Source organism: Bufo gargarizans, chromosome 4 (genome assembly GCF_014858855.1).
Source record: "Bufo gargarizans isolate SCDJY-AF-19 chromosome 4, ASM1485885v1, whole genome shotgun sequence".
NCBI lineage: Eukaryota > Metazoa > Chordata > Amphibia > Anura > Bufonidae > Bufo > Bufo gargarizans.
The window spans coordinates 404,115,409-404,141,330 of NC_058083.1; the positions used below are offsets into that span (position 1 = coordinate 404,115,409).

Here is a 25,922-nt window from a genome sequence, read left to right on the forward strand (position 1 = left end):
TTCAGTTCAGTTTTGTCCCCACAAAACGGAAGTGTTTTCCCCCGCTATTGAGATTCTATGACAGATCTCAATAGCGGAAAGGGAAAACGCTGGTTTAAGAGTAGCTTAAGTGAGTCATAAAAGGCAGTAAGACTGGTTTCACAATGTCTTGGACATAACAAAGGCTGGTCAATGTTCTCTGCCCAAATACTAAACTGGAGTGGTCACAGTAGCTAATATCGCCCTACATCATGACACCTGGTGTTGGTCCTGTGTGTCTCCACACTATGCATGATGGCAGCAGGTGGCCATTGGTGGCAGACAATAGTGTTCAGTGATGAAAGCAGTGTATATAAACCTTCACTGTGGTTTCCATTATATACATAATAATAACAAAAGGTAAATTAATATTGTATATTCTATGTTTAAATGCAAAGAAAAAGTGTTACATAAAGTTGACATAGCCTTAGTAGTATAATGTCGATTTAATGAACATTGTAGATGACATGAAGATGTACTGTTTTTAAACAACCACCATGACGTCTTCCAATGGCTTTCTTTGCAAGTCTGGTACAGTGGCATTTTTGCTTGCATAACCCACAGGAAGCAACATGAGTAATTTTTCATTGACTGGTCGTTCAAGCAGTAATCTGAGCCGAGGGCCACAATTGAGAGGAGTTGTGGTTACTGTCACCAAACCTGCATTCTGAACAGAAACAATAATTTCAGTTACAGATTGATGTGATTATATCCTGTATGTAAAATCAAAAAAATATTTTGTTCACTTTTGGGGTAATAAAGGGGCTTAGTATAACTACTAGGGACACTTCAAGAGACACTATGACTACTGGGGGCACTACAGGGAGACATAAGAAGTGGGGCATGACAGGGTGGCATTAAAACTATTGGGGGCACTACAGGAGGACATTCTAACTACTGGGCGCACAACAGGAGCACAAAACTACTTGGGGCACTACAGGGGGACAGTCCAACTACTGGGCGCACTACAGGAGGACACAAGTAATTGGGGCACTACAGGGGGACAGTATAACTACTGAGGGCACTACAGGGGAACATTCTAAGTACTGGGGCAATAAAGAGGGGCACACCAGGGAAACATTATAACTACTAGGGCACTATACAGGTGCCTTATTCCTACTAGGGGTACTTTAGGGGGCCCTATTACTACTGAGGCCAACTTTATCAGTACTGGGGGCACTATGGGGCATATTTCATGTTTATCACACAGTAAGCGTTTAAAATGCCAGGGCTGAATTTCAGGCCCAGTCCAGCCCTGCTTTTTGAGAAGATGACCCTTGAGAACTAAGAAAATGTGTCCCAGAATTTATGAAGAATGCCATTTTTTTATTTACTAAAACAGACATTGTCAGGACAACTCTTTATGAGGTTAATATGCAAGTTTATATACACAAAACCTAGAAGCCAATATGGTATCACTTATGAGACTGTGACTGTTGGCGAATTGACATATAAACATTTGGTCACAGACCTGGCCAATAAATATTCTGTACCTGAATAGCAGCCAGGAGAATTCCACATGCGATTGACACGCTGATCTCATTATAATAATGCGTCTTCTTTCTGTTGTTAGAAAGAATTCCATATACTTGCTTGAAGATCAAGATTAAGTAAGGTGCAGTGTCTAAATATTCCTTAACCCAGTCGGTTCTAAAATAACAAGAATACACAATAAATCAGTTCATAAATAGTGTTGATCAAGCATGCTCGGCCGAAAACCAGTTCGGCTCGAGCATCGAGATGCTCGGCACATGGCAGTATTCGGCCGAATACTGCATGTGCTCGAGTGCAATGCTCGAGTCTCCTCCCCGCACGTTTGTTGGCTGCTACACAGCCAATAAACATGCAGGTAAGTACTGGTAAAATAATATTGGTTAATGGCATTACAGTGATTGGCTGGCCGGAACGCGTCATTGGGTGCTATATAGCACCCGATGACACGTATTAGGCTCAGTGTTAGTCAGGGAGAGCTGTGCTGAAGAAGGGAAAGATAGTGTGTAGGGAGTGAATATTCAGAGACCCAAAGTACTTTTAAGGACTATTGTTGTGTGTGGCAGCAGCAATATATAGTTCTAGTGCAACGTGCGCTAAATTGCTAAAACTTTAGAGACCCAAAAGTCCTTTTAAGGACTACTGTGTGTGGTAACAATATCTATTTTTAGCGCATCCTGCGCTAAATAGCATGCAATAGTTAGGCAGCTGCAGACAGCGACATTATCTGCACTACATCTCCTGTGTAACGTGTGCGCATCCCAAAAATATCTGTGACATCCAGTGTAATGTTTTTACGTAAACGATGTCCACTGCGGACAGTGACATTACCTGGGATACATCCCAAATACCTATGACATTCCCTGTAATTTTGTATTAGCCGCTGGTGACAGCACTGACATTATCTGCGGTATAGCTCCTGTGTGACGTTTCCATATCCCAAATACCTGTGACATTCCCTGTAATTTTTTATTAGCCGCTGCTGACATCAGCGACATTATCTGCGGTATTTCCCCTGATTAACGTTTTCCACAGCCCAAATACCTGTGACATTCCCTGTAATTTTGTATTAGCCGGTAGTGACATCAGCGACATTATCTGTGGTATTTCTCCTGTGTGACGTTTCAATATACCAAATACCTGTGACATTCCCTGTACGTTTTTATTAGCCGCTGGTGACATCAGCGACACTATCTGCGGTATTTCTCCTGTGTAACGTTTCCACATCCCAAATACCTGTGACATTCTCTGTAATTTTATATTAGCCGCTGCTGACATCAGCGACATTATCTGCGGTATTTCTCCTGATTAATGTTTCCAAATACCTATGACATTACCTGTAAATTTTTATTAGCCGCTGGTGACAGCATTGACATTATCTGCGGTATATCTCCTGTGTGAAGTTTCCATATCCCAAATACCTGTGACATTCCCTGTAATTTTTTATTAGCCGCTGGTGACATCAGCAACATTATCTGCGGTATATCTCCTGTGTGACATTTCCACATCCCAAATACATTTTTTTTATTTTTTTGCGCATACACTTACAAATCCTACGTTACCGTACGTGTGACATATTTTCAAGCATATATAACATTTAATATGTAGAAGACGAGCAGTAAGGGACAGGGAAGTGGCTGCAATGCTGATGGTGCATGCAGAGGCTGTGGCCCTGGGAGTGTTGAAACTGTGCCTTCTGCCAGAACACAAGAAAAACAATCATCAATGATTCCTAGCTTCATGTCCCAGTTTGCAGGGCAGCGCAGGACAACGCCTCTGAAGTCAAACCAGTGCAACCAGGTGGTTGGTTGGATTGCAGCAGATAATGCTTCCAGTCGCTTAAGCACCACCCTGTCTTCCACCAAGTCCAGTCTCAGTAGCCAAGAGTCTGGTCAACACAATCCTTACCCTGATCCTCCTTCCTCCCACCATGGAGAGTATTGCCAAACAAGTGATCCCACGCTCGGATATTCTGAGGAGCTCTTTTCAGCGTCAATCCTTCATTTGGGCGCCACAACAAGCCCGTTTGAAGAGGGACATGAGATCTTGTGCCCTGATTCCCAAACTCTTGCGCATCCACAGTCACAAGAAGATGACGGTGGGGAACGGCAATTAGTGTTTCACAAGGTGGATGATGATGATGAGACACAGTTGCCAATAAGTCAACGGAAATTAGTGTCTCAAGAGGTTGATGATCAAGATGAGACACAGTTGTCAATAACTGAGGTTGTTGTTAGGTCAACATGTCAGGAGGATGAGCAGAGTGAGGAAGTGGAAGAGGAGGTGGTGGACGATGAAGTCATTGACTCAACCTGGGAAGGTGTCAAGTCGAGTGAGGACAGCAGTACAGAGGGGGAGGGATCCGCAGCACTGCAGCAGGCTGGAAGAGGCAGTGGGGTGGCAAAAGGGAGAAGGTGGGCCACACCAAACAGGCCCGCAAATGTTCCCCAAAGCACCCCCTTGCCAAGGGGTAGGTGTTCTGCAGTGTGGCGCTTTTTTGAGGAAAGTGCGGACGACAAAAGAATTGTAATTTACAACCTGTGCCATACAAAAATGAGAAGGGGCGTGAACACTAGCAACCTCACCACCACCACATGGCATCAAAGAACCATAATAGATGGGGCGAACGCCTGGGTCCACAATTTGTGTCTGTGGGTCACACCACTGCTTCCTCTTCCCCTGTGTTACGTGCTGGCCAATCCCCTGTCGAAGGTGCAGGCCCAGATCCCTCTCGCTCTGCACCTGGACCTTCGCAAGCACCATCAGCGACCACACCCACTTCCCTGTCCCAGCGCAGCGTCCAAATGTCATTACCCCGGGCATTTGAACACAAGCGCAAATACACAGCCATCCACCCACAGGCCATAGCATTAAATGTGCACCTTTAAAAATTACTGGCCTGGAAATGTTGCCATTTAGGCTTGTGGACACTGAGGCCTTCTGCAGCCTGATGTCGGCGGCCGTCCCATGGTACTCTGTCCCCAGTCACCACTATTTTTCAAGGTGTGCCGTGCCTTCCTTACACCAACATGTCATAAAATGTCACACTTGCCCTTACCAACGCAGTTACTGGGAAGGTCCACTTAACCACTGACACATGGACAAGTGCTTTCGGCCAGGAAGGCTACCCTTCCCTGATGGCATACTGGGTGAACGTTGTGGAGGCCAGGAGCAAGTCAAACCCTAGGATGGCACAGGTGCTATCGATGCCAAGGATTGCGGGCCCTAATTCCAACAGGGTTTCCGCCACCACCTACGTTAGTTGCTCCAACCACCACTTCTCCTCCTCCGCCTCCTCCTCCTCCACTTCCACCTCAGAATTCTACTCTTGCAGCACCAGTCGGCCATCAGTCGGTAGATGGAAGCAGTGTAGCACTACACTAGGAAAGCGTCAACTGGCCGTGCTTAAGCTCATCTGCTTAGGTGACAAACAGCACACTGCCACAGAGCTGTGGCAGGGTATAAGAGACCAGACTGAGCTGTGGCTCTCGCCACTCAACCTAGAACCAGGCATGGTTGTGTCTGATAATGGCCGTAACTTGGTGGCGGCTTTGGAGCTCAGCAAGCTCACACACATCCCATGCCTAGCCCACATCTTCAACTTAGTGGTTCAGTGGTTTCTCAAAACCTAGCCTAATTTGCCTGAGCTACTGGTGAAGGTGCTCCGCATGTGTGCCCATTTCCGCAAGTCATCGACATCTTCCACCGGTCTGTCAACGCTGCAGCAGCGCTTACAATTGCCAGCTCGCCGACTGTTGTGTGACGTGAGCACACGCTGGAACTCCACGTTTCACATGTTGGCCAGGCTTTGTGAGCAGCAGAGGGCAGTAGTGGAATACCAGCTGCAACAAACATGGTCGTCGCCTTTCCAGTCAGCATCTGCTCTTCACAAGTGAGGAGTGGACATGGATGTCTGACCTCTGTGAGTTTTAAGGAACTTTGAGGATTCAACACAGATGGTGAGCAATGATAACGCTATTATCAGCATCACCATCCCTCTTCTGTGTCTCGCTGCTCACAATTAAGGTCGACGCTTTGCATGTAGAAGAGGTGGAAATGGGGGAAGACATTACACAGGGCGATAGCCAGACCACCCTCAGTTCGTCTTCTCAGCGCAAATTGGATAATGAGAAGGAGGAGGAGGAGCAGCAGATGTTTGCCTCCGCTACAGAAGGTAGTACCCATGGAAGTTTAATTCCATCTGTTCAGCGTGGATGGGCAGAAGAGGAGGAAGAGGATGAGGAGATTGAGAGTCATCCTCCTGATGACGACAGCGAAGTCTTGCCTGTTGGGACTCTGGAAAACATGGCTTACTTTATGTTAGGCTGCCTTTCTCATGACCCATGGGTTTTACGCATTTTGGACAACACCGATTACTGGTTGTTCACCCTTCTCGACCCCCGCTACAAAGAGAACTTCTCATCTCTCATTTCTGTGGTGGAGAGGACGAGCAAAACGGTGCAATACCAGAAGGTCCTTGTGGAAAAATTGCTCCAAAAATTTCCAGCTGACAACGCTGGCGGCAGAGTATGTAGTTCCTTGCGCAACCGAGGAGGGTAGATGAGGGGAACACACAGCAGTTCCAACAGAGGCAGGGCAACACTCTCTAAAGCCTGGGACAGTTTCATGACACCCCACCAGCACCCTCACCCTGATGCGCAACCTAGTGTCACAAGGAGGGAAACATTTTGGAAGATGGTGAAGGAGTACATAGCAGACCGTGTCAGCGTCCTCAATGATCCCTCTGTGTCTTACAACTACTGGGTGTCCAAGCTGGACACGTGGCATGAGCTGGCGCTCTACGCCTTGTAGGTGCTGGCCTGCCCTGCCGCAAGTGTTTTGTCAGAGCGGGTATTTAGTGCTGCTGGGGGCATAATAACTGATAAGCGCATCCGCCTGTCAACCGAAAATGCTGACAGGTTGACTCTTATAAAAATGAACAAGGCCTGGATTGCCCCTGACTTCTCTACTCCACCAGAGGAAAGAGACTGAACATAAAGGCACTTTAAAAGTGTTTTTATAATGTACTGAATACACTGTATTCCTATGCACCCTTTTTACCACAAAAAAGGATATATGGTTCAATCTTCCTTTTCTCGTCCTCCTCCTCTTCCATCATATCAGGATGTTTATTAGTCTGCCCCGCTCCTAACGTTGTAGAGGGTCAGCTAACCTGCAGGCCCTCGCATATAATCTTTTAGAGGGTCAGCTCACCCACATGCCCTCGCATATAATCTTTTAGAGGGTCAGCTCACCTGCACGTCCTTGCATATAATGTTTTTGAGGGTCAGCTCACCAGAAGGCCCTTAACCATTATGTTTTACAGGGTCAGCTCACCAGCAGGCCCTCACCTACAATCTTCTAGAGGGTCAGCTCACCTGCAGGTCCTTACCTACAATCTTTTAGAGGGTCAGCTCACCAGCAGGCCCTCGCATCTAATGTTTTTGAGGGTCAGCTCACCAGCAGGCCTTCAACCATAATGTTTTACAGGATATTTACTTAAAGAAGTATTAGACACTGAATGTTCCAATTATGACCAAAGTATTACCTATGAGGGCAAATTATCATGTGTGTAAATGTAATATCTGTTCACGGTATTCAGTATGTGCTGTGTTGCATTCCCCCAGAATTGTGAACTGTACAGCACTATTTATCCGGGATGCGTTGGCGTATATTTTACTATGGTAAAAACATTGAAGATTACAAAAAATATGCCATTTATTTTAACACAACCTACTTTAATTTTTTCAGATCATTCACCCATTTGTCCCCCATTCTTTTTCGGTAGTTTATTTCTTCCTCCTCTTCAATAATTTCTCTAATCTTATGCTTCACTTCTGGATTCTCAACAACCACAAACGTCCATGGCTCAGTATGAGCTCCACTAGGAGATGTCCCTATATATTATATTAAAAAAAAGAGAGAACATTATTACTATTTTGGAAGAACTGGTTTAAACCAACATATTACTATCTATGGCTACTTAACCCTTTCCCAACATGTGACATACTATTACATCACATGTCAGGTCTTTAAAGATGGAGCCTGCTCCGTGCCTACTTACAGCAGACACCCGCGGCTAATGTCCACGACTGACGATAATGCTAATTGTGGACATTTAATCCCTGAGATGCCATGGTCAAACCTGACCATGGCATCTGAGCAAGCTGAAAACCGAAAGTGCGTGCTTCTGGTGATGATCCGGCTCCCCCGTGCGACAATTGGAGGAGCTGGAGCTTATGTGCGGCAGCCCCTGTCATAGTGAATGACAGGAGGCTGTTGTACAGTCTTTCCTATGGAACCCTTGTCCGTAATAGGGCTCCATAGGAAAGTAGTAAAATCATCATAGACTCCAATGCTAGTGCATTGGAGTCTATGGTAATAGCAATCTAATGATTGATTGTTATAGTTCCCTATGGAAACTATAAATAAGTGTAAATAAAGTAATAAAGTTTTTCCAAATAAAAAAATATATATAAAAGTTCAAATCAACCCCTTTTCCCCAAAATGAGAATAATTATTTTTTTTAAATTAGAAAAAATACACATCATGGGTATCACTGCGTCTGAAAACAGCCGTACTATCAAAATATAAAAAGTACTTATCCCATACGGAAAAAGGCAAAACGAAAAAAAGGGTCAAAATGGCTGATTTGCCATTTTTTTGTTGCTTCTCCTCCCACAATTTTTTTTTATAAAAAGTGATCAAAAAGTTGTACATGCCCCAGAATTGTATCAATGAAAAGTACAGATTGCCCTGCAAACAAAAGAGCCCACATACAGTTCCACACACATAACTACAAAAAGTTTATGGGGTCAGAAAATGACAATACGTTTTTTTATTTTGTTTTCAGCATCAAAACGCAAGGAAAAGTATACATATGTGGTATTGTTGGAATTTTACTGACCTGGAGAATGAAGATCACAAGTCAGTTTTACCGCATAATGAACGCCGCAAAAAAAAAAAGAATGATGTAAAACTGTGGCAAAATTGTGTTCCTTTCCAATTCCATCACTTTTGTAATTTTTTTCCTCCACTTCCCACTATATTGTATGCATTATTAAATGGTGGTGTTGTAAAGTACAAATTGTCCTGCAAACATAAGCCCTCATAAGACTATGTGAATGGATAAATAAAAAAGTTATGGCTCTGGGAAGGCGGGGAGTGAAAAACAAAAATATAAATAAGCCCCCATACGACTATATGAACGAATAAATAAAAAAGTTATGGCTCTAGGAAGGCTGGGAGCGAAAAACAAAAATACAAAGTCAAAAAAACAGAAACACCCCATATGTTGTCATAAACTGTTGTACGGGCACACAACATTGCGCAAAAGGAAAGGAACGCCATACGTTTTTTGGAAGGCAGATTTTGCTGGACTGGTTTTTTGACACCATGTCCCATTTGAAATCCCCCTGATGCACCCCTAGAGTAGAAACTCCAAAAAAGTGACCCCATTTTGGAAACTACGGGATAAGGTGGCAGTTTTGTTGATACTATTTTAGGATACATATGATTTATGGTTGCTCTATATTACACTTTTTGTGAGGCAAGGTAACAAGAAATAGCTGTTTTGGAACAGTTTTTATTTTTTGTTATTTACAACATTCATCTGACAGGTTAGATCATGTGGTATTTTTATAGAGCAGGTTGTTATGGACGCGACAATACCAAATATAACTACTTTTTTGGGTTGTTTGTTTCAGTTTTACATAACAAAGCATTTTTGAAAAAAAAATATTCTGAAAGCTGTAGTTTTTTTTTTAGCAACTGTCTTGTGTAGGGGCTAATTTTTTTCGGGATGGGATGACGGTTTGATTGGCACTATTTTGGGGTGCGTATGACTTTTTGATCGCTTGATATTACACTTTTTTTACGGTATTCACCAGAGTGGTTAGGTAATGTGATATTTTTATAGAGAAGGTTATTTCAGATTCGGCGATAACTAATATGTAAACTTTTTTTATTTACGTAAGTTTTACACAATAATATCTTTTTTGAAACAAAAAATAAATCATGTTTTAGTGTTTCCATATTCTGAGAGCCATAGTTTTTTCAGTTTTTGGGCAATTGTCTTAGGTAGGGTATGATTTTTGTGGGATGAGATGATGGTTTGATTGGCACAATTTTGGTGCATATGAATTTTTAATCGCTTGCTATTACACTTTTTGTGATGTAAGGTGACAAAAAATGGCTTTTTTGACACCGTTCTTATTTTTTATTTTTTACGGTGGTCCCCTGAGGGGTTAGTTCATGTGATATTTTTATAGAACAGGTAGTTACAGATGCGGCAATACCTAATACGTATCCTTTTTTTATTTACTTAACTTTTACACAATAACAACATTTTTTAAACCAAAAAAACTATGTTTTAGTGTCTCCATATTTTGAGCCATATTTTCTTTTTTTGGGTGATTGTCTTAGGAAGGGGCTCATTTTTTGCGGGATGAGGTGACGGTTAGATTGGTACTATTTTGGGGGGTATACGCCTTTTTGATCACTTGGTGTTGCACTTTTAGTGATGTAGGGTGACCAAAGAATTGTTTATTTAGCACAGTTTTTATTTTATATTTTTGACGGTGTTCAACTGAGGGGTTAGGTCATGTGATATTTTTATAGAGCCGGTCAATACGGATGCGGTGATACCTAATATGTGTACTTTTCTTTTTTCCCCTATTTTTTACAATTTTTCTTTCCTTTTATTTTGGCAAAAGGATATTTATAATTTTTTTTTACTTGAAACTTTGAATTTTTTTTTGGAGCGGTATCAAGCTGCCTTCCATGCCATCGGGTCCCCGTCACAGCAGCACGGGGACTAGATGGCAGCTATGATACCTGCAAGGACATCGCATGTGCAGCGGTCAGTGCTGATTTCCTGCACCATTTCCTGCACCCGCCTGATGACAGCGCCATACATGTACGGCTCTGGTCCTTAAGTCACAGACATCTTCGCTGTACATGTACGGTGCGGGTCCTCTGCGGGTTGAAGGGGTTGTCTCATCTCAGACTTCGATGGTATATTACTAGGACATGTCATCAAAGTCAGATAGGTGCTGGTACTTATATCCAGTACAGACCCCCTAAAGTGCTCTCCATTTACTTCTATGAGAGTTCCAAAATTAGCTGAGCGGTGTACTTGGCTAATTTCAGAAGTCCAGAAGTGAATGGAGATCTCACTATACATGCACATCCACCTACTCATTCACCTCTATGGGACTGTTGGAAATAGAAAATCCTAAGCTTGGCTATTTTCAGAACTCCCACAGCAGTGAATGGAGGATAGCCACGCTTGCGTGGTGTGGTCTCCTTCACTTAGAGGGGCCTGTTCTGGAGATAGGTCCCAGAGGTAGCACCTGCATCTATCTTGGATGGCATCAATATGCCATCAGTCTTAGATGAGACAACCCCTTTAAGAACCAACTGGGTGGTCCTACTCAGTGACTAACAGCCCTCCCTGTAAGAGCATGCCTATACAGATAACTTTCAGTCACTGAAAAGTCTATCACTGCCTACCCATTGTACTTCTAAACATTGAAAGAGGTAGGTTTTCAATCAATAAATTAAAAGTGATACTGAATCATTTCCCATAAAACTATATATCAATCTGCTCAGCTCCTCCTGATCTATAACATACTGCCGACCCCTTGTGATATGATTATAATATAATTTTACATTTAGGAAGCAAATGGATAATAAAAACATTTCAATGGAAAGTTATCCATAGCCTTAAAGGGAGTCTGTCACCTCCATATGGCCATATACAGTGCTTCCATGGCTCTGTAGCACACCTATACAGGATTGTAACGGTACCTTTGTTCTTTTCTTTAGACTTGCACCAGCAGGAAAAATGAAGTTTAGTTCATATGCAAATGAGCACTCGCAAGTGCCCAAGGGCGGCGTTCAGTGTGTAGGTGTCCAGGCTGCTCTGCCTTCTTTTCACTTTACTCCTCCCCAGCCTCTGCCTTTGCCTGCCCTCCAAGTCCGGACCTATCGATGAGGCAAGAGACTTAGAGGGCGGGCAAAGGAAGAGGCTGGGATGGAGTAAAGTGAAAAGAAGGCAGGGCAGCCTGGGCACCTACACACTGAACGCCGCCCCTGGGCACTTGCGAGTGCTCATTTGCTTATGAATTAAACTTTGTTTTTCCTGCTAGTGCAAGTCTAAAGAAAAGACCAAAGGTACCGTTACAATCCTGTATAGATGTGCTACAGAGCCATGTAAGTGCTGTATATGGCCATATGGAGGTGACAGACTCCCTTTAAAAATATATTAAAAAATTCATCAAAAACGTGTTATTGTGCTCTTCTTTTGTCCCATTCCAACTTTTTGCCCTGTTTTGCAACCCAAATAACAGTATTCTGTATGCACTTTAAGACACCACTTGATTTAGCTGGCCCTGCCCTTCCAAGTGAAGATGGAGAGGAGCAAAACTAATGAATCACTGTTTTCTCTCTCATTTCCTCAAGGCTAAAGAAAACCTTCTAAGTCTGGCTTGGAATTAGACAGTTTATATTTGTGTCCGAAGAGGTCTAAAGATCACAGTTTTCAGTAGGGTTGTGTTAGAAAATGTAAAAATCAAATGACCTGCTGCCCGGATGATATTGTCGATGACTTCTCTTGGAATGGCTTCATCACTGATAAACCTTACAGATCTTCTTTGGTTGAGCAATTCGTAAAATTCCTTTGATCTTTTCAACATTTCTTGCTCAGAGTAAAGTCTTGGGCTAAAGGGAACATGTGTGAGATTTTCTTCATCTGTATCTTGCCATTCATCTTTCTCTTCTGAAACATAAATATTATAAAAGTGTATCACATACAGGACAAACATCCTTTGTACTGTCACTTTTTATCATGACACACTGTAAATACTACGTTTTAAAAATAAAGAACATTCTCTTCATGATTGGCACTTGAACTGGAAGCTCGTTGGCTCCAATCTAAAATCACTAATAGGGACCCCATCTAATATGTCCATTTTACTACTGGTTCCTGCTATGTAGTAGAGGGCTTTTGCTCACCCCACCACCACTATCCCCATCAGACACAAGTCATGGTGTTGTCTGCTTCTCCTGCACCCTCTATAGCTCTGCCCCTGTGGTCGAGCATCAGTACAAGACACCCAAGGCCAGGGCAGACTGGAAACTTAAAGTGGACCTAACCCAAAAAAAAAAAAGTGGCTCCTATGTTCTAAATTGACACCAATGGTGGAGTCAGCAAGCACAAAATACAATTTCAGCAGAACTAAATACCACAGTGCAGCACAACATAGCTGCCCCTCTTTGATTCCCTCAATAGCTTAGATGTTCTGTCCTCCAATTATCTGAATACTGAGCAGGGACTTAGAAGGTGAGAATCAAACCACAGCACCAAGCCCGCTCTACTCTCAGCATGCTGCCTCAACTTCCTTTAGTAATGACCAGGCCTGTGGCCTGTGTACCTGAGCCATTTGTACACTGATAAATGGCCTGTGACCTATGAAGGTGAACAGCAGGACAGAGAGCCGTGTTCTCACATGCCCTAATGGAGTATCCTGAGGATAGAGTTGCAGTTGAATTCAGGAGAGGGACCTGCAGCCACTGGCCAGGTACATAAGTATCTGATGCTGCCAGTGGCAGAAAGGAGGGTTTGGGTAGCCCCCTTGGCATTGGCCCACCAGGAAATTTCCCTGTAGGATCTATGGCGAGTGCCCAAGGCCCAGGGGCGGATTGGCCATAGACCTTACAGGGAAATCTCCTAGTGGGCTGATTCCCAGGGGGCCGTCTGAGCCCTGATAACAGACGGACAGTGTGTTGGCCTATTTGTGTTGGACCTGCTTTCCATCAATTTGGACCCGATTACAAAACTGAGCCACTTTTAGTATTTTTTCCAGGGCCACTTTAAATTCCCAGTCTATCCCTGCTAAGGCCTGTTGTAGTGGTCCACTGACACAGTTCACCTTGATACAGTTAATGCGTGTGTCTATGACTTGCATGGATAAACATGCAAGAAGTTTTTAAGTAATTGGTTACACCAATGGAGATTAATACTGATGCCATAACAGGATCAGTCACTGTATATTTAATATATGCATAGGTATGTATCTATGTGTATTTCTACCTCAATGTATGTAGCGTTGTACAGTATGTATTAATATCTGTTCTCAAGAAAAAAATGGGGTAATTAGCACTCCAGGTCCCAATTTGGGAAGATATGTCAATGGAAATATAGAAAAATTTTGCCCGCGGATGGGGATTCTGGCTGGGGGTCCCGTCAAAGAGCGAAAAATTGAGAAATTCACAGCACTCTTCAATTCAGGTGAAAATTACGGTTACTTTATTGGTAACAGCAGCATACAAATAGCAACATTTCAATAATCTCTGGTCTTTCTTAAGCTATAGAAAGACCAGAGATGGTTAAAACGTTGCTTCTCGTATGCTGCTGTTACCAATAAAGTAACCAGAGTTTTCACCTGATTTGAAGAGTGCTGTGGATTTCTAAATTTTTCATTTTTTATTTTTATATCTGTTCTCTACATATATTTGTTTAGCTGAATGTGTTTTAATGCATGTATGTGCCTATATGTGTTTATTTTTATATGTACTGTATATGTGTGTAAGCTAACCAACAGGTTTCCTTTTATGTTGCATTATAGAACCGCTTTGAAACTGAATTTGATCATTTTGTGGACATTCCATTATTAAAAATAATTTTCAGCAGGAACACCCCTTAGAAACCTGCCAAAGATGCTCAAATGTACACTGACCAGATTGTCCAGCCATTTATGAAGTGATCTGAGGGAGCATGTATGTATCAATATACTATACGTTGGTGATCTTTTTATGGATCCTGACAATGGCATAAAAATACTTCTATATCAAGATGCTTTTTTCTGCAATTTCCCTCATAATAAATGTGATTTCTTTACTAGTGATGAGCTGCATAGGGAATATTCGAATTCGCTATATTTCGCAAATTTTTGGCCAAATATTCGCCATAAATTCACAAATTCGAGAATTCGTGATCTCCTGTCATTGTTTACTTGATTGCGAAAATCAGCAATGTAATATATTTGCGATAAATTTGCGATTAGAATATTCAACACTATTCGCGAATACGAATATATAGCACTATATTCTAAATATTCGCGAATTCTCGAAGTGGCAATATTCGCGATTAAAATTTGTGATTCGAATATTCGCGCTTAACACTATTCTTTACTTATGTGCATCCCAAAATGTCCCCTAAAAACAACTAATTGTTATAGTTGTTGGAATATGGGAAAGCAAAAACAGAAGAAAAAAAACAGAACAAATATAGCACTCAAGCCTCTAGTAGTAAAAGGGTTTAATTACACACTTTGCATCATGCCTCTCTCCCAAATATTTTCCAAAGCAGAATTTGTTTTGGGTGTTTTTGGTACAAATGACACATGTGAATGTGCCCTTAATGCCACTGGTGGTATTATTGATGTACTGTGTACTGGGTGGGTGACAGTCAAGGCACAGGAGACTTACAGTGACCTAGATAAAATTACAGCTCTGAGCATGGCCATGGACCCTTAGTACAGACACTTTGGCACACCATGTCCTGCGGTACGGTGACTCTATGTCACTTTATACTAGCCTTTAAGCATTGCCGCTGTAATGCAGCCACATCATGGAACATGGCACCATCTTATTTATTATAGTTTCCATATTAGTCCATAAAAAAACTCTGTGCGCCTGTGTGCGGAATAGAAGGCTTACTGAGTCGCAGTCGGGGCACATAGATTTCTGGGGATGCTGTACTACACACCTGTACTATGATCTTTCCATGTGAGATCTAGGAGTAACAATTAGGTGAACAGGGTGAGAATATCGAAGATCTTTTCTTCAGCTCCCGCCCCTTCTTCTTGAATGGAGCGTTTCCCCTAATTACATTATATTAGTCATGAGCTGTAAAAACAAGTCTAAAGGGCAGCAATAAAGTTACTTTTAACTTTAAGGGCTCATTCAGACAGCCGTATGTTGCTTTCCGCATCTGATCCTCAATTTTGTGGATTAGATGCAGACCCATTCAATTCTATGGATCCTCAAAATGTGCGGCCACAGCCCCGCAAAACAAATTAAACATGTCCTATACTTGCCACTGAAAATAGGGAAGTGGCCCCATTGAAGTCTATGGGTCCGCATAAATGCGGAATGCAATCAGTTTTTTTGCGGACATGCTGAAGTGACCTAAAAGAAAAATGGATCTGCATTTTTGCAGACCACATAAAACATACAGGCGTCTGAATGGACCCTAAAGCGGAATTTTTCTCATGAAGTAAAGCCACAGCTGTGATATATAATTATCGCAAACCTACATCGTTATGGGGCAGACTGCTCTAAATCAATGTTCAGTGATTATCCAGAATATTCTAAGCACAGTAAAAGATGTTTTAAGCCAAAAGAAACAGTAGAGGGCGCTTTCATAGCAGAAATAGTATAAAAAAAAAAAAGTAAAATATAGAGAAACTCAATCACTTGGTATAAAAGATAAACTTGCAATGTCCAAAATCAAACAAGCAAAATACCAGGTGACTAATTCATTGTCCATGGTGGTACATTGCCAATAGATGATAAGCGAAATATTTTTTCGATAATACAGAAGAATGTGCAGGGACAAGGTCAACTTTGCCATGGATGACCATTTCCATATTGAAATTACAGGCCATAGGAGGGAACAGTGGGCAAAAATGTCGAAATCGAATAGATTCATATTTTCATGTCGCATAAAAATGTTATGAGTTATGATGCCACTTTTCTGGACACATAAGAACTTATTAGACAGGATGTTGTACACTGGGTGACCAATTAAAGTGGTTTGCAGACAAAAGGCCAAACTGTACGGCTTGCCAGTTACTACAGAGGTGCTAATGGAATTAATGCAGGCCACAGACGATACGTCTCAAACCCACTCAATCCTAGTGAATAGTGTTCTGTGTATATATCAATAGACCAGAAGATACACTTCAAAAGCAGCCTTGTCATAATTCAGGTTTTGTAATAAATAATTTATGTTCTTGTGATCAGGGAACCTGGGTGCTTCTTTGATCTCAAGTACCAGATTTTCGGCCTTAGGGAACCTATCAAATTACATATTGGTTGAAAGGAATAATATTTTATATTAGTGTTATCTGGGTTGGTAAATCTATCCTGTAAAACTTGCCGGTCACATTATCCTTAGAGATACCTAGAAAAAGTTTTGGCTGAAATTTAATTAGTTGTATACTGTAAACCTCACATGGTCAGATGCTGAAGATACACCTAGTTCTAGGTCTGATCAACTTTCAGCTGTTCGACCAACGTGGATCCTTCACCGATCTAATTAGTATGCGATTCATTATTTTATCCTGTTTATTACAGTACTGTTTGCTTATTAGTATGTCCTTTTTGTCATATTTTTGTAACCTTTTAGCACTGTACATTTTTGTATATAAATCCTAAAGTCTTTCCTTGCTCTAAACATCCCACGCCTTCTAAGTACTGCTTTGCATTGTTACCATTGAAGGCCAGTGTGCTAGAGGTTTGCCTATCGCAGTGTTTCCCAACCAGTGTGCCTCCAGCTGTTGCAAAACTACAACTCCCAGCATGCTCGGACAGCATTTGGCTGTGCGGGCATGCTGGGAGTTGTAGTTTTGTAACAGCTGGAGGCACACTGGTTGGGAAACACTGGCCTATCGTATGCTAGAATGTGGTGTGTTCCTGTGAGGGCTGTGCGTCAGTAACCAGGGCGTTCCGTTGGCCATACTGACCGATGGTGGCCGTATTGTGGACATGTTTGATGGTCTTTTTACTCCTTGGGAGCCTAATGTATTAGGTACATGTGAAAGCAAGCACGTAAGTGGTGGTCCCCCTTACAGTCACATCCAAGGTCACGGGTGCAGTGAATGCCACAGTGCACCTTGTGGCCTGTTGTGTCCCATGCGTGTGCAATTGTGACAGTGTACGGTGGTGTCCGGATTCTCCCCTGGCTGCAAATGTCTGGGAAAAGAAGAATAAGGCATGTTGACCTTCAGTGCCCGAATCTTGTATTTTTAAAGAAGATAAGCCACCATATGTGTCTGACAATGACTATTTCCCTCTTCCTGATGAGAAAACATGCACATGAATGAGCATGCAGGTGTATGTGGTATCGGGAGGCTGTTGACCAAATGAGTGTTTGGCCAACAGCTATCTAATGTGTATTAGGCCAGCCATATATGTGAGATAACTGTCACTTATTTGACTGACAACTGTCTCTCCCGATTTCCCCATATATATACATGCTTGGTTCGGCCAAGCATGCATGTGTTGTGCATAGGAAGAGGGAAGGAAACCACTTCTAGATACTTCTGGCAATGATATATGCTAGAGGATAAAAGGATAGGGAAGTTGAAATCCAGCTACCCAATCCTTATCATCCCTGACATCTATAACAGGCAGTCAGCCAGCCCCACCAGGAACTTGTGGGTTTAGCCAACATTTATTTAATGTGTCTGGCCATCTTCATTCTTTACTGGTCATTACTGTGTTGTGCCCAGTGTTTACAAGCTGAGCAGCTGAGTGTATGATTAAAACCAGCATCTATGCTAGCTTTTGGCCGGCCAAAAATTGCTGCATGAAGTATTTTTTGTTTCGCTGAAAGCCAGCATATGTACCGGATATGTGAACCCGGCCTAACTTAACTGCGGTAAGAACCTGGTATGTTCTACGGTTCTTAGAGATAACTGCACATCACTGGGCATTGTCCATATATACAGTAGATCTCTAAAAAGATTTGATTGTTCTCCAACCTTAGCAATTCAGATAACAGAGCACAACTGCCTAAATATTAATACTAAATGGCAGAGCATTTTACACTGAACCCTCTGCCAGAACTGCACAGAAACATCAAACAATTCACTAGAACTATGCAACATTTGACAAGTAGCATTGTCAAATGTTATGTTTTTTTTTTTTTTATCCCTTGGCAAACCCTTTAAGAAATTTAAAATTAAAAGTTGCAAAAAGGCACAACTTGTTCTAAGCATAAGGAAACTTTTGCTTCTAGGAGCCCCACCTCTAGGAGCCCCACCAATTGTAAAAACCAAGGGCCATTTCACCTGCACAGCAGCGCTCCTGGTGGCCTGGAGAGTAACTGAGCAGGGAAAAATTGAATCCTTCATTCTGAGAATCGGGGAAATTCCAGCAGCTAACTCGAACCAGCCAGAAAATGGCGCAGTTTCCGATGTGCCAGCCAATTAATGGAAATGTGGCCCAGACTCATGAATGTGACTACAGTACTGCACTTTATAAAAGCTATTGTGGTGTATAACTGGTTAAATCAGGCAGTACAACTGTCATAGAATAGACATTATCAAACCCACTTTGTAACCATGGCACACATTTGTGAATACTCAGATCACAACACCAAAAAAGAAAAATATTGTGTGTATATATATATATATATATATATATATATATATATATTTATACACACATGTAACTATATACTTATTTTTTCTTATTACTTGCTTATCTGTTTCTATAACTTACGTAACTTCAATGAAGGAAGCATCAGACATATGCAGACACTTTAATTAACCTCTATCTGGATTGGGAGGCCACATCACTTTGCTGAATGCGGTTGGGAGATGGGGTTAAGACTTCAGGAACCACTTTACAACCAGATTGAACATGTGCACCATGCAGGGCTCAGCCCTCCTTGACGCAGCGCCGACACCATGTTTTTCCCGTTGTCGGTCACCATGGTTCCGATTTTGAGTTGTCGAGGAGAAAGCCAGTATTCGATTTCTTGATGAAGGATGCGGAGCAGTTCCTCCCCTGTGTGACTTCATTCGCCCAGGCAAACTAGGTGCAGAACAGTGTGACACCGCCGTCCCCTGCACATGTGGTATGCTAGAGGGGCACTGTGAATTGTCCCTACAGTGAAGGCTGAGGACACGGTGGAGGATGAGGTGGCAGAGGCGTACTGTCATGGCTGAGGATGGGGAAAACCCTCAGCCGTGCGATGCCAGAAGATGGATGGTCGATGCAAGGCCAGGACAGGAATCAGGGATAAGGTCACCTCCTATCAATCCCTAATTCTGACCCTGTCTCCTAGCCGTATGAGCCGACCCTGATGGTAGGAGGGCTCATACTCCGTAACCTAATATTCCTACTAGCCCTCATGGTGGCCCTGGACTAGGAGCAGGGTAAGACTACCTGTTCCTCCAAGATACGGACGAACAGGAGTCTCACTGGCCAAGCAATAAAGAAAGGGGAAACATAAACAGACATATGGCAATGTCAGGTAAGTGAAACTAGTACCAACCCTACCTGCCACAGACACACAGCCTGGAACCCATGTACAAGTGCTGCTGTCCACAACAACACAAAGGACACAGCACACACCACACGGGAACCCAGGAAACCATAAGCTGCAATAAATAAAGAGACCAAAGAAACATCTTCATAACACCATACATGAACCTATGACCACAAGGGTGGCCCCCACTGGCAGATGGTATAACACAGGAGGATGACTCCAGCTAGCCATGGCTGAAGTACCCCCTCAGACTACTGATCACAGCAGAGGCTAAATAGCCCATGTAGCCACACCCACACACAGACACACCCAGTGCACACACACTAGGAAGGAAGTTAACCCTTCCAACACAAGGCAAGGGAAGACAGACACTTAAAGGGGAAGTACACACATAAAGATCACACTCCACCTGTTACCGCGGGCAATGGCATGCGTGGCAACCATGTCCTGGGGATCAGCCAGAAGACCGAGACAATGCCACCACATGGACACAACACCAAACGTAGTAACGGGCAACCAAGTAAATAAAGTGTCACTAAGCACACCATAGGCCGTGACACATACATTGTCACAGGACCAATGGCGTGAGAATGTGGAGGCAGAAGCGGCGTCAGCTGGCCAAGTTGCTGGTGTGGCTGGGCAGGAACCACATTTACCCAGTGGGCTGTAAAGTACATATATTGTCCTTGACCGTAGTTACAGTTCCACACGTCGGCGCTGCCGTGCATTGCCGGGCAGACACCGACAGGCTCAAGGCCTGGCCCACCTTCTGTTCTACATATGTGTGCAGGGCTGGTACTGCCTGTTTTGCAAAGAAATGACAGCTTGGGGATCTCCACCTCGGCTCAGCACAAGCCATCAGTTCTCTGAAAGGTGCAGTAGTTTGTCCTTGCTGAAAAGTGGAGCCGAGCCTACGGCATATAATACTTCTCGTGCTGAAGAAACTGAAAATGACAGAGGAAGTTTGATGACAGGTGGGGGCACAGGGCCTGCTCCCAGGCCATGCCAACTAAGGCTACTTTCACACTAGCGTTAAAGTTTTCCGGTATTGAGTTCCGTCATAGGGGCTCAACACCAGTGAAAAAATGCTTCAGTTTTGTCCCCATTCATTGTCAATTGGGACAAAACTGAACAGAACGGAGTGCTCCAAAATGCATTCAGTTCCGTTTAGTTGTGTTCCCAGACCAGAGAGCAAACCGCAACATGTTGTATTTCGCTTTCTGTCCTGGGGATGAGGAGCAAATCGGATCTGTCATGACCCCAATGCAAGTCAATGGGGACGGATACGTTTTCTCTGGCACAATCTGCCACAATAGAAAACTGATCCATCCCCCATTGACTTTCAATGGAGTTAATGACGGATCCGTTTTGGCAATGTTAAAAATATGTTAAAGATAATACAACCGGATCCATTCAAATGGATGCAGATGGTTGTATTATCAGTAACGGAAGTGTTTTTGCTGAACCCTGCCGGGTGTTAAAGTAGCCTAAGCGTCGTGTCAGAGGAGCCCACCGTCTCTTGACAGGGGGTGTCTGATGTCATTTGCTACGAAGTCGAAGACTGGGTCAACCATTCAAGCACAGCTGAGTTGCTGGTGAAGACACGACCGCTAGATGACATCAGGAGTTCGGGCCTCTCGCTGCGACTCCTGCTGCCACCCCCCCCTTCTTCTGCTGCCTGAGACAGAAACATTTTGCCCACTGCCCGTTCCCTTTGAGGGCCTGTCACCTGTCTGTCTGACATACTGTATAATAAAAGAATTAAATAAAAATATTACCCCCCCCCCCCAAAAAAAAAGGTTGTAGTACAATGTAACTTCACCGCTGAACTGCGATTAAGACATATATATTTTTTCTGATTAATAAATTTTGCCCCCCCCAAAAAAAAAAAACAATAACAATTCACTGCAGAACAGCAATTAAGACATATTCTTTTTCCTATTACTACACATATTACAATCACAATTCAGCACACAACTAATGGGATGTACGTATATTTCCTTTCAATATACCACGTAAATGGCTGCAGTAAAATGTAACTTAACCGCTGAACGTCAAATTACACATATATATTTTTTTCTGATTAATAAACTCCCCCTCCCCCCCCCCCCCCCCCCAAAAAAAAAAAATCACAATTCACTGCAGAACAGATAATAGGAAGTAGGTTTATTTCCCTTCAATACACCCCATAAATGGCTGTAGTACAATGTAACTTCACCCCAGAACGGCAATTAAGACGTATTCTTTTTCCTATTAATACATCCCCAAAAAAGTAAAACAATGTAAAATCAACGCAGAATGGCTAATAGGACGTATGTATCTTTCCTATTAATACACCCTGTAAATAGCTGTATCGCACAGAACCTGCACCCCAATCACAAGCAAGGTTTGCTGGAATTACTGATGTATCACATAGTGGAAACAACCTAAAAGCAGCCGTATAACTGCAATTTGGATCCCCAATTAGTGCAGCAAGGTGTAATAGAATCTCTCCGATTGCCCAGGCTGTACACTCTCCGAATGCACCCTGTTCTCCTTTTATAGTGTAGATGATGTCTCCCTATCCTTTCCCTACACCTTGAATAATCTTTCCCTGAACTTGTAAATCGTTTTTTCAGCACAATGAAGTCTTTCTAGCACTGTCCCTAGCGCCTGTCACATCTCCGCCTGCACTAAGTACACTGGAAAATGGCAGACTCCAAAATGGCTGAGGCTATTTATAGGGCTGTGACATCACAGGGCTGGCTGGCTGCTGATTAGCTGAATGCATGGTATTGTGGGTGATCCCTGGGTTCCCAGAGTTCTTTGCTCCATGTCCTAACACGTGCAGCAGCAAATGTGATTAATTACCACGAAGTGTGAGGAAATTCGGCTTTGGTGCGAATCAAATTTTTTCGCAAAATTCGGATCGAATTCCACTTTGTCAACTTCGATTTGCTCATCTCTACCTATATTCTACCAAGCAGCACTGGTCCCCAGTATAGGGCAGCCACTTGCTTAACCCCAAAAAATAGGACATCCTAGGCCAGTGGTGGCGAACCTATGGCACAAAAGCCCTGGAAAAAGTCTAAGGTGTACCAATATGTCTTAGACTTTTCCTGCCATTCATTAGCGCACGGCGCACTATAAATGGCACAGGCAGCGCATTGTATGCAGGCAGGCTATTATAGCTAAATGATAAATTACAGTACATGTGTAACACCCCAGAGTGGTGTTACCACTTCTGCACCCTGCTACTGTCTTTATTGGTCTAACCTCATGTCATCTTATGCATTTATTCCAGGTCCTCCACAATGTGCATTCCTAATCTGTTTGCAACTGTTATGTTCATGTAATGTACCTGGTTCACCAGCAGGTGGCAGCAAACACGGCAAAGCCTGTAAACCGTTTTGGAGAACGTTTATGCAAAGTAAAGCTGCCATTAAACTTCATATCAAGGTCTGGACTCAAGTTATTCTTTTATCCCTCAATTATTCCCCCTATTTATTGCTTCAGAGCCAAAGCCTGGGGTCCAGCCATATCCAGGTCGGAGCACCGTGACACACATAAAGAGACATTTTAGGCCGCACTCTACCACTCGGCATTCCTACGCCTGGGTCGTGATTTATAGTAGGGCCCTGAGGGGAGGCCACCCATTGCACATGGAAGATATACCCTGTATATTGGGCTGTCTTATTTAGGTTAAATTGCCATGTATCCACTTTGCGATAAATAAGTGAGCACTCGGGTCTCTAAAAGGTTCGCCATCACTGTTCTAGGCCATGCTCCCATTGATCAAAATGTACACTAATGCCTCTTGTACAGCATGCAGTATGGGGGGCTGTACACTCTAATATAGCGCTGAGAAGCGAGTTAGATCAAAGCATAGCATTGTGGATGTGCGATCCAGTTCTGTTTTTTCTCCCCTTGGCATATTATTGGTCTATCTTTTTCTTTATTACTGGTATCAGAACTCCTCCCATTCGGCACAGGTGGTTTTAGGCTACTTTCACACTAGCGTTTGATCGGATCCGTTCTGAACGGATCCGATCATATTAATGCAGACGGAGGCTCCGTTCAGTACGGATCCGTCTGCATTAATAACTTAGAAAAAAATCTAAGTGTGAAAGCAGCCTGAGCGGATCCGTTCAGACTTTCAATGTAAAGTCAATGGGGGACGGATCCGCTTGAAGATTGAGCCACAGGGTGACATCTTCAAGCGGATCCGTTCCCATTGACTTACATTGTAAGTCTGAACGGATCCGCTCGCCTCCGCGCTGCAAGCAGCGTTCAGCTGTCCGCCTGTGCGTGCGGAGGCGAGCGGAGCGGAGGCTGAACGCCGCCAGACTGATGCAGTCTGAGCGGATCCGCTCCATTCAGACTGCATCAGGGCTGGACGGCTGCGTTCGGGTCCGCTCGTGAGCTCCTTCAAACGGAGCTCACGAGCGGACCAGCGAACGCTAGTGTGAAAGGAGCCTTAATCACACAAGTCTGCATAAAGTGGTCATTGACCTGTAGCTCCTGATAGCAATGGACATGTTGTGTTAGACAACTGTTCACATGGTGCGGCACTGCGTGGTGGCCTTTGTTTTTGTGGAGCTGTGCTGGTGGGGCCCAGTGCCATGGGTGGCATTGTCAGACAGCAGAGTTGCTGTTTGACTCCTGGGTCCTGCCTCCTAGTAGGGCAGTGCCGCTTTGTCACCGCACTGCGCTGCGCCATTTTGTCAGAGTAGGCCCCACTCATCGAGGCGACCTTGGCGTGGTGAGTGGGCTTATGCCTTTTGATCAAAACGTACACTAATGCCTCTTGTACAGCATGTATGGGGGGCTGTACACTTTAATATGGCGCTGAGAAGCGAGTTAGATCAAAGCATAGCACTGTGGATGTGAGATCCAGTTCTGTTTTTTCTCCCCTTGGCATGCTCACAACTCAGCTAAGCCATACCCCTCTCCTAGTAAGGGCCCATACACACAACCTTTTTGGCACCGTTTTTCACGTGTTTCCACACCAAAAAATGCTTCTAAAAAGTTTCACATTCATTTCAAGCTATTTTAAAGGGTTTTTTTGCAAGGAAAAGAGAAGCAGCATGCTTTATCTTGGAGCAGAATACTCACTGATTCTGCAATTAAAATGAATGGGAAGCGGAAAAAAAAAACGTGCCAAAAGACCGCACAGAAAATCAGTGCACATTTTTTTGACACATTTTCTAAATCTGTCTTGTGAACATACCCTAATGGCTTATGCACACAAACATATCTTCTTTCCGTGTCCGTTCCGATTTTTTTTGCGGATCGCATACGGAACCATTCATTTCAATGGGTCGACAAAAAAAGTGTGCATTCCGTTTTCGTATGTCCGTTCTGCAAAATAATAGAACATGTCCCATTACGGACAAGGATAGTACTGTTCTATTAGGGGCCAGCTGTTCCGTTCCGCAAAATACGGAATGCACACGGACGTCATCCGTATTTTTGGCGGATCTGTTTTTGCGGACCGCAAAATACATACGGTCGTGTGCATGAGCCCTCAATCAGTCACAGAGTGACATGTCAGCTTGCTCTAATGACTGACTGACAGGGTTTCTCTCACCCTGTAGCGCACACCGGACGGAGGACAGGGAGCCAGGGAACCAGACTGTCCGGACGTCTGACCACTCTACCCCATTACCATCCCTTACCATCCTCCGCTAGGAGCTCCGTGCTGTCTTTTAGATCTTCATCCACCCAAGGACGGGATTCTGCTCTCGCTGTGTTTTCACCTTTTCCTTTTTTCGCATCTGTTTTCTTCATACTTTGCAAAATGATAATTATTAACACACATATTACAGCAAGAAAAAACGGGCTGAAAAATGAGAAAATAGCCATGAATTCCTCCCTCAGGTTCACACACAAGGAGATCTCCACGCTTCTGTTTTGCTTTTAAAGCAAAGATAAGAGAAAGGGGAGGAATATTGCTCAGATTTCACAATAGGCCGAGCTTCGTGGAGCATGTGACATTGAACTCTTAACTTTTTATGGCTCAGTGAGGAGGAATTAAGTGTTTTTGTGTTGATATTGACTTTGGAGGAGAAGTTAACACAAAATTAATGGGCACAAAAAGTATAGTTTAGAGCAACCATTTGTGCAAACATGCTAAAAAGTTTCAGAT

The 25,922-nt window shown here is 43.3% G+C and overlaps 1 protein-coding gene across 1 annotated transcript; it reads right to left on the reverse strand.

Annotated features, from left to right (window-relative positions):
* Positions 1–449: 449 nt before the first annotated feature.
* IYD (iodotyrosine deiodinase) lies at positions 450–25,698 on the reverse strand. The gene is made up of 5 exons (XM_044291664.1): positions 25,453–25,698; positions 12,092–12,289; positions 7,247–7,406; positions 1,512–1,668; positions 450–685 (listed from the first exon to the last, which is right to left on the reverse strand). The coding sequence occupies exons 1-5, from the start codon at positions 25,637–25,639 to the stop codon at positions 503–505; spliced, it is 885 nt and encodes a 294-aa protein (XP_044147599.1). The 5' UTR covers positions 25,640–25,698; the 3' UTR covers positions 450–502.
* Between the last annotated feature and the right edge of the window lie 224 nt (positions 25,699–25,922).

What these genes read in the sequence shown, in the direction of transcription:
- IYD (XM_044291664.1), bottom strand. Translation starts at nt 25,639, where the DNA reads ATGGCTATTTTCTCATTTTTCAGCCCGTTTTTTCTTGCTGTAATATGT. An exon ending in GGAGCTCCTAGCGGAGGATG is followed by an intron (nt 12,290 to 25,452) that starts GTAAGGGATGGT and finishes TTTATGTTTCAG; the next exon opens with AAGAGAAAGATGAATGGCAA. An exon ending in TTCTCCTGGCTGCTATTCAG is followed by an intron (nt 686 to 1,511) that starts GTACAGAATATT and finishes GTTTCTGTTCAG; the next exon opens with AATGCAGGTTTGGTGACAGT.